Source organism: Engraulis encrasicolus, chromosome 3 (assembly GCF_034702125.1).
Source record: "Engraulis encrasicolus isolate BLACKSEA-1 chromosome 3, IST_EnEncr_1.0, whole genome shotgun sequence".
Classification (NCBI taxonomy): domain Eukaryota; kingdom Metazoa; phylum Chordata; class Actinopteri; order Clupeiformes; family Engraulidae; genus Engraulis; species Engraulis encrasicolus.
The window spans coordinates 51357352-51367351 of NC_085859.1; the positions used below are offsets into that span (position 1 = coordinate 51357352).

General features: G+C 44.1%; 1 protein-coding gene across 1 annotated transcript in view; it reads left to right on the forward strand.

Moving 5' to 3' along the window:
* The window catches only part of grid2 (glutamate receptor, ionotropic, delta 2), a 733635-nt gene that overhangs the window by 585193 nt on the left and 138442 nt on the right, over positions 1-10000 (forward strand). Inside the window, exons 10-11 of the mRNA XM_063194215.1 lie at positions 5626-5823; positions 7842-7899. Coding sequence (XP_063050285.1) covers positions 5626-5823; positions 7842-7899 — 256 coding nt within the window. The remainder of the gene's footprint in view (positions 1-5625; positions 5824-7841; positions 7900-10000) is intronic.

Consider the following 10000-nt stretch of genomic DNA (forward strand, 5'->3'; position numbering starts at 1 on the left):
TCTCAGCTCGCTCCCCCTGTTTTGTAGGCTACCTGTAATCTCTGGCTAATGGTCAGTGCGAGCGCTCTTTCATCCGCAGTAGGGTAGGGCCCCTTCTTCCCCCGATCACGTTGTGTTTTTTGGAGTGTGTGGTGTGGTGTGAGTGCTTCCCTGATCTGGGGTGTTTTTTGGCCGTGTTATTGCTTAAGGGCTTCTCAGTGGAGTTCTTTTTGCCTTTTACCTCTTTTTTTCTTTCTTTCTTTTTTTTCCACCCCCGTTGGTGTTGCTAGCATGACTTCCAAACCTGCTTCCTAGCTCGGAATACAAACAAGGGGTGAGTTTCTCAAAAGGGAAGTTGTTAGCCTGTTAGCAACTTCAGTAGTTGCCAAGGGGAAAATGCATTGAAAGCAACGAAGTAGCTAATGTAGTAAGCAACTTTGGTTTCGAGAAATTCACCCAAGCTGAATAATTGAAGCCCCCCCACTTTAGTCCCGCTTTGCACCTATAGACACGCTGTCAGCTTCTTTGTTACCAGTGAGCCGTGAACACTTTTTCCTCTTTTTTTTGTGTTGTCTTTCTCTTCTTTTTTCTTCTTTCTTTCTTTCTTTCTTTGCAGCTGACTTTTCCTCAAAATTCACTAGAGGTATTACAGTAGCCTTTGGCTGTGTTTATATTGCAAGCACTGAGTCAAATCTCTTTACTGTCACCGGCTGCCATCTCGACAGGATGCGAACTCTCCCTTCATACACACGACTCTCCCACACTGTTGTGAATGTGTGTGTGTGTGTGTGTGTGTGTGTGTGTGTGTGTGTGTGTGTGTGTGTGTGTGTGTGTGTGTGTGTGTGTGTGTGTGTGTGTGTGTGTGTGTGTGCGCGCACGCACGCACATACAGTATTTGCGTGGGCGGACTGTGTGCATGCGTGTGTGTGTGTGTGGTTAGATGTTTGTGTCATCCTGTATTCGACTATGTCCTCATGAAACTGTCCGACTGTCCATTAGGTTTAAATGTACATGTACATATCTCTTATTGCGTTTTCCCTGATGTGTTCTCTCACTGTTATCACATTGTTAATTGTGGTCCTTTATGTGGGAAATGTATTCATGATATTGAACATACAGTACATTCATCTGTCTTTGGTAAATAAATATACTCTTGTGTCCATTGAAAAACACACATATTGACTGGAAAATGAAATTCTTGATTTCTTTATTCCCTTGAGTGTTTACAATGGACTAGTATGTGAATGATGTATTACATGTAGGCCTACAAGCGACATCAAGAATTAAGTTAACTTATGTGTTGATAAAACAATTCAGAAAGCCAAGTGAACAGCTTCACTGCTGAACCATGTACTGAAGGCTATCTAGCCAATTAGTTTTGAAGGATTTCCTAACCCACCTCTACGGTGTATCCTTTTAGTAAAGACTGGATTGCCAGTGATGTGACCCACTGATTGATGTCAAAATTCAACTACCCTCAACTACTTCATGACAACATTTGAAGAGTTCAGATGCAAAACCCCCTAACTCCATTTCTGAAGACCTGCATTTCTATATTTTTAGAGAACCCTGTTGTTGGTTTGGTTTACATTCATGTACTTGATAATACATATAAATAGTTATATTACATGAATAAAATAAATAATAATGCACTTTTGATAGCTTTGTATTAAATAAAAATGAATTAAGATTATTTTCTGAAAAGGCACTTAGGGGGTTTTGCATCTGAACTCTTCATTTCAATACCACTAATGAGAGTCTTAGGTGGCAGATTAAGACTTAGTGAGGGTTATGGATGCCAGGCTTGCTGTGAAACGTTTGTAAATCTCCCTCCTGACAGCTCAAAAAGATACAGACTGGACTTAAGACTTTAACTTCACTTCATAGCACTTTTACTTCATAGCCATAGTGTTTTGTCAACCTAAAGGAAAAATCTTTTTCAGAAGTCATATTTTGGCAGCACAGGTCTGAAAAGATATTTTCTGTTCACTAAACCAGGATGCCCTTGTAAACGAGATTTTTAATCTGAACAGGTCTATTTTCCTGGTAAAATAAAGCTTATATGAATAATAATAATTTTAAAAGCATGATTTTAAACCCATTGTACTGTTTCGACATCATGTTTGAACTGTGTGTCCTTTCTACAATAATTTAGTGCATACACTGAGGAAGTTGTTGGATACCACATAAGCCAATTATTAGCTATTACACATACTTGCTACTTATTCTTTTTAACATTTCTACTAATTGTAGTGAGGAGGTGGTGGTGTGCACATCCGAAATGCCAGTGCAGGACAAAAGGGTCAAAACAAAACAAAATGGGAGCACATTGTGCGGACATTCCACTGTATTACTTTTAACGGTTCTAGTAAATAACATCCAAATACATGTTTTTTATAGAAAGTATAGTTAAAGTTGTACTCATTAAGAACTTTTTTTCATCCACCCCATGACCCTCTAATTAATCAGCACTTGATGTTTCATTGCTTGGCCTAGCCTCCCATTCCATGCTGTGGATTAACCACAATGCACTGTATCCGCATTGCATCCATCCTGCTGCCAGTCTGCTACCGTAGTTTAGACACATGGGGGAAAATGTCTGCCTTGACGGCTGATTCGGGCAGAGGCAGGAGGTTACTCGCAGCTAAAGTCAGAAGTAGACCTTTGGCACGGCGAACGCTTTGTACTTTGTGAAAGTTTGTTGGCCCAGAACCACAAACAGTGTTTTGGAGGTGAGGATACCTTTTTGCACCGGGGCAGCCTGCAAGGGAGCTGCAGTAGCTCAGCCTGCATACACACTGAGTTCTCTCAGCCAGGACTGTTGACAGTTTTGGCCGGGCCCAGGACAAAGTTATCTGAAAGGTGGTGGGCGCCGTGGCTATGGGCTTGCGTGCTATGGCTTGCGTGGGAACCCAGGTTCAAGTCCGGCCTAGGTCATGTCCCAACCCTGCCCCATCTTTCTGTTGCTCTCCTTTTCTTCATAATCTCGACTGTTCTGTCCTCAATAAAGGCACGAAAGACTATGAAAAGATATATCTTTAAATACATAGTTTTGGTCCTTTAGACTTTATTAGTGACAGGACAGTTTAAGAGAGAGAGACAGGAAACGATTGGGAGAGAAAGACAGGGAAGGGTCAGCAAAGGGCCTGGGCTGGAATCGAGCTGCAGGTCGGCCATAGCAGACGAGTGCTCTGTCGTTAAGCCACGGTTAGGGCCCCATGAAAATATCTTTCACAAAAGTTTTCTGAAAGGGCCCTCCCGCCCAGTGCATAAAAATAAAGACCCAATTCTGATGCCCCTCTTTCCCTGGGCCCGGGACAACTGACCCCTTTGTTCCTCCTCCTGTTAACTTCCCTGCTCTCAGGCCTTTATAGTGTGAGAAAAGAAATCAAGAAGAGCATGGAGGGCAAGCTCAGAAAACAACTTGCCTGCAGGAAGAGAAGGATAGAGAGATGGAAAGATAAGAAGTGAGTTTGAAAGGGAGCAAGTGGCAGAAAAAAAGGAAGGAAAAGGTAAAGAAAGAAATAAAGAAAAAAAGATTGGCAAAAAAGGAAGAGAGAGAGAGAGAGAGAGAGAGAGAGAGAGAGAGAGAGAGAGAGTGTGTGTGTGTATGTCTGGTCAGCTGTGTGTATAATGAGAGGTGCTGTGTGTTTTCTTCCCTCCGGCTCAGGCTGGGTTTAAGTCCTTTTCTTCCATCTCTCTCTCTATCTGAGTGAGTTAACCCCCTGCCGCCCGTTTGATCAGAGCAGAAGATCAGACGCTCACACTCAATGATCACTACAGTACATAGGCCTAGCTCTGATGTATATAGCTGCCAACAGTCAGAAATTGCTGCTTTGAGTTTGTTTGGCTGGCTAACGGTCTTTTACTTAGCCCGGGCAGCACTAAAGCTTCTTCTAAGAAAATGGCTGGCAAAGAATATTGCATTAGATTACATATATTTCATCACGCTTAGCAGACACTTTCATCCTAAAGCCCATTTTAGAAAAGGGCATAAGCATTCTGCACATGTGTGGAGTAATATTCTAGAGTAGGTTAGTTAGCACGTCATCTAAATCCCTACAATTCTCAAGGAGGGCAAAGAACATGGCTGGCATTAACAGAGACTGTGTTGTAGCTTCATAATGTGAAAGAAAGTGAAAGTGAAAGTAAAAGCCCATTGGGAAACTCCAACTCCCATTGTCATTGTGACACAGCACTCCACAGCACACAAGTGAACACTGCACACTGCACACAACGAAATTGCATTTATGCCTCACCCGTGCAAGGGGGTAGCCTTCAGTGGCGCCCCATGGGGAGCAGTGCGGTGGGACGGTACCATGCTCAGGGTACCTCAGTCATGGAGGAGGATGGGGGAGAGCACTGGTTGATTACTCCCCCCACCAACCTGGCGGGTCGGGAGTCGAACCGGCAACCTCTGGGATGCAAGTCTGACGCCCTAACCGCTCACCCATGACTGCCCCCATGTGTGCTGTTCTGCCATGAGAATGCTGTAGTAGTCTTTGAAAAGACTTCACTATCATAGTACTGCACTACTACGACTTTTCACATTCCATTAAGTAATATATCACGACTTGGTCATTGCTAATGCGGTTACAGCAAATTTATAACAGGGGCTAAGTCTTTTGCGCCATTCCACCAGCGGTTAGTCGTTGGAAGGACTTTCCTAACATAGTAGGCTACTATGTTGCTACAAAGCATTACACGGGGTCTTTACTAATACATGACAACTTGGTCATTGACATTCCGATAACACTACAGGGGCCATGTCTTAAATGATTAAGAGAATGAATGTGATGTGATGTAAAGTTGTTCTTTCAGGATGAGCCGTGTCTAAAGGGCGGGTTATGCTTCCTACTTGTGCCACAGAGTGAGCTTGTCGCAGCCATGATGCAGTTCATTTTGGTTTATGCCCTGTTTTGAAGCACGGTCTGCGCGATGTCATTCCACGCTGAAACTGCCTTCAATACAAAGAGTAAACTAGACGTGTCGGTTGTTTTTTAGCATCACAGACTCGACGAGAATGAAAATGAAACATTAAATCTTTATATCACGTGCATGTTTGATCGCACTGGCAGCCACAGTGGTAGTTTGGAACAAAGAAGTGGCTCATTTGTCGAGGACGAAGCGGAATGTTTCCTCGACCTCGGAACCACTGTTCAACTGTCCAAATAACTTCAGCGTCGTAGGCTAACTTGCAAGCGCATGTGTTGTCTTTGGTTCGTGTAAATAAATCAAACAACAAAGCACGGGCAACTTATTTAATGAAGAGCTCACAGTCCGTAGACCGACGAAGGTTAGAACAAGGAAGTAGCGCTTGTTCTCGACTCGAGGACAGAGCAGGCTGGTCGAGAGGACCAATCAGAGACCTATTTTCGCCCTTTCACGCCGTCGCTCCCTGCGTCGAGACACAATTTCGGGGAGGTGCCCCAGAGTACCTGCGTGATGGGGGGGGCTTCACTCCGTTAACTGCGCGGCTCACTGCATCATGATGCAGTGACGCTGATCTCGAGGCATAAACCACCCTTTAGCATGCCATTGAAAGCCTGCAGTGCTTTCCATGAACACGGACAGTGAAGAACGTGCTCTGGAGTAAGAGAGGCTGCATGTGTTTTAACGCAATGTGATGCAATGTTGTGCTTTCAGGAGGAGCCGTTCGTGATGGTGTCGGAGAACGTGCTGGGGAAGCCAAAGAAGTACCAAGGCTTCTCCATAGACGTCCTGGACGCTCTCTCCAACTACCTGGGCTTTAAGTACGAGATCTACGTCGCTCCGGACCACAAGTACGGTGTCCAGCAGGGCGATGGAACATGGAACGGCCTGATCGGGGAACTGCTGTCCAAGGTAATTAATAGATAGATAGCTTACATTGTTCCCAAGGCGGAATTCCTTCTCACCACCATCACAACTTGTCACAGCCAATATACTGTATAGCATATGACACTACTGATCAGCTGAATATTTCTATGAAGATTTTCATTTGATCTTGGTCATGTCAGTCAGAAGAGTTAAGTTACATTACATTACATCACATTACATCACATTACATAACACTTAGCTGACGCTTTTATCGAAAAGCAACTTACAGTTTTTACAGTGTATTGGATCCGTGGAACAATGTGGGGTTAGATGCCTTGCTCAAGGGAACTTTAGCCACGGATGGAGATGCAGGGAGAGGTAAGGGTGGGATTCGAACCTGGCTCTGATCTTAAGACCACCTCCTTATTAAGCCACCAATGGCTTCCCAATGGTATTGGCAAATGATGACTCATACATACGTATGTATACTACATGCTGACATTTACAGGTTTGGCTAGGCCCAGGAAAAAGTCATTTGAAAGGGTCCATCTCTCAATACGTACAATGTAATGTAGACCAAATTCTGTCCTGTCCCTATCCCCCGGACGACGGACCAGTCCCAGCAAAACATCTGGACAGGTCTTTTGAGCTTTATGTCTATATGCTTTGCTCATCCTACAAACACTTCTTCGGGAGCTAATCAGGAGCTAAATATAATATCAAATAAGTTATTAAGCTAATGCAATCAAATACTATGTCTGTGAAGAGTTTCATTTGACCTGGTCATGTGAGTGAAAACAGTCAACTTCTAAGCTACTGGATATCTTTTAGAAGCTTTATGTATTTATGAATAGGCATAAAGTCCCTATAAACAGCCAGTTTATATTAGTGAAACAATTTTGTCACTAAAAAAATAAACCATGCTTCAGATCCTGAGTCCACCAGCGTGGAGTGATTTCACCCTCTTCTCTTGATGTGTTTATGTTACACCGTTCATTTAAAAGCCTTCTTCAGTTCTACCATGATAGTAAGAGAACCAGGAACTAAATCTGAATGAGAGGTCAATGAGAAGTGTTCTGATGGAGTCTCATGGTGATTCTGTTTGTAATTGTGACTTTGATTGTACTTCTGATGGATCTTCATGATACACAGCTCTGGATATTAAGGTTGTTACCAGCCACGCGATAAAACAGGTGGGGAATGAGAAACATGGAGGACAGCTAATTACTGATTTTACTCTGAGGTGAACTGACTCCGACTTTCGCCGTTGCTCTGCAATTAGCCTACTTTTCTTTCAACTCATAATTTGACATGGCCCACATAATACCAATAATTCATTGTATATAAATGTTGTAAATTTCAGTCTCACATGAAACATCTACACGTTAAAAAACTGCTAATATCAGCAACAGTGTGCCATTTCCAATAGCTGTATCTGAATGTGAGTGGGCCTGCTGTGTGACTCATCTGAACAAAAACAATACAGCTGTAGTTGTCTGTGTTGATTTCGTTTTCATTTTGACATGACAACAACATGCTTTGTGCAAGGAGCACATGGAGCAAAACACACAAAAAAAGCGGAAAAAAACAAAGGGGTGCAAGCCCATTGATAAGAGATAGCCTTGAACAAGTGCAAGTATCTGCAAGGATACACATTCCTACAGTAACAGCTGTATCTGAAAGTGAACAGGCCTACATGACTCATCCAAACAAAAACAACGCAGATGTACTGCAGCTGTTCTTTTTGTGTTAATTTTGACATGACAAAAGCATGTTTTGAGCATGAAGAAAAACACATTTGTTACTTTCAAAAAAAAAAGAAAATAAAAAAAAGTCCAGTGACAAGAGATAGTCATCGCACGACAGACAGACAGACTGGCAAGCAGGATGGCAGGCAGACTAGAAATGCTATCAGTGTCCGGCCACAGTCGTAGGCAAATGATCTGCAAGCCGTTGGGGGGCCAGTGCTGCGCTTTCAGCGGCCATTATCCAGGGCCCCTTGCTGGCTTTCCCATTCCACAGCCCCCCAACGCGGCGCCCTCGCCTCACTGTGTCCTCTAGAGCCCGAGCCGGTGTTCTGTCGATGTGGGCAGGGCAGCTCCGTCAAGATGAGCTATAGCCGTATGCTTGTAACAAAGCCTAAACCCAAAACCTTCTCCTAACCCTGCCCTCGCTGTGTCCTCTGGAGCCCAAACTAGTATTGTGATGATATGAGATATCCATCGAGAAGAGCTATTAAGCCATTTCAATGTACTACAATAGTGCCTGGGGTGAGGAATTGGGTTAGGAGCCCCAACCGTGACTACAAATGGCTTGGGCACTGACTGTTGCGCCGGAGTCCCGGGTTTGATACTGGCACAAGGTTGTTTCCCGATCCCGATTCTCCCCTGTCTCTCCAATTGTCCTATGCAAGAAATACAACAAAACCCCCAAAGCGGGTTTGGGTTCAGGCTATGCTATGCTAAAAAAGCCTATCGTAGCACATCCAGACGATGCAGTGCATATCGACAGGACCCCGGCCCTCTCAGCACTCCAACAGCGGGACTATGCATAAGGGCTAGCATTGTAGTAGCTTATCTACCCGGCCAGAGAGATAGACCCAATGGGGGGACCATGAGAACGACGACAACAACACAGGATGAAAAAAGAAAACAGCAACAACAACCGAAAATCTGAATCCATAAAATATGAAATATATTGTTAAAGATGCAGCGGGGCCCTAGCCCTAGTGCAGGAACCCCCTGCTTTTTCTTCCTTTCTCATTGTTTCACCCTGGCTCTCATCTCCGTCGGGCCCTCTGATCTGTCATAGCTTTGATGTTCCTTTGAAAATGTATTCCGGCTTGAAAATTGCTCCCCCCATCACCACCACCTACCCTCTCTCTCTCTCTCTCTCTCTCTCTCTCTCTCTCTCTCTCTCTCTCTCTCTCTCTCTCTCTCTCTCTCTCTCTCTCTCACACACACATGCACACTCCTTCCTCAGAACCCCCCTACCCCATCCTCTTTTTTTGGGCTGTCTTCCACCCTTGTGCAGGCAAATTATGTGTTATCACAAGGAGAGAGTCAGACGCAGATTTTTTTTTCCTTTTTTTTCTTTTGTGGTGCACAGAGACCTTGGATTTCTCAGCCTAGCACCTTCTACCTAGGCAGGCAGGCAGACGAAGTAGCCCGATAACTGATATTCATGCATATTCGTTTTTCTCTTTTTCGAAGTCACACACTTTCACACACTGCTGCCCTGCCCCCACCTGGTACTCTAGCACAAAATGAAAGATAAGTCAGACAGGGCCTATTAGACATTTTTTTCATTTTATGAAGCGGAGTAGGGGCCATCGGCCTGACTTTGGGACCCACAACTCAGACTACAGTCAAACAAAAAAAGAGCTGCAGTAAGACTCTAATGAGCCTTTTCTTCTTACCAGCCAACCAGCCAGGAGAAAAAGATCATTAGCCAAAAATCAGTTCAGAGTTCAATATCCAACCGTCTGGCCATAAAAAGTAGTTCAGACAAGACGAAGACGAGAAGGCAAAAAAAACCCCATCTCTCACTGAGGGAAAGGGAAGGAATAGAAGGAAGACCAGACTGTGAAATGTAATAAAGACAAAAAAATAGTTCAAGAACCGAGGGGAGACACCACATACCAGGCTGTTCAAAGCATAACAAAATAAAAGAAAAAGACAGAAAACAAAAACACAGCAAGCCAGGCCTGGTAGTAAGCCAATCCCATTTTGCCTTGACATACATCGCAACAGAATGCGATTATGTAGTCAATGTGAATGAGGAAGGAAGTCACCCCATCCGGCTTTGAACCCTGCTTCTCCTGAATGAATTGTGTCCATAGCATGAATTTGTTTGAGCACAATGCTGAAAAGACAGATATGACTCGAAGGAGAGGCCCTGTAAACAGATTTGCCGTGCTCTAAGGAGGTCCTTTTTTCATCTCAGAGACCCTCTGTAATGCCCTATCTGCTATGGATTTTGACTTTACCCAAAGTAATGCATCATCATAGGCTATGTGTTGTCCCTTGATCGCTCTTCAGATGAGAGTACTTTTCAGACGGATACGACTCATGATTCTTGACGGCTGCCATGACCTAGAGGTTAAGAAGATGGGTATTAGACCAGAAGGTTGCAGGTTTGAATCCCACCCTTCCAGTAACCTATCTCACCCCATGGATGAGGTGCCCTTGAGCAAGGCACCTCACCCCTCACTGCTCCAGAG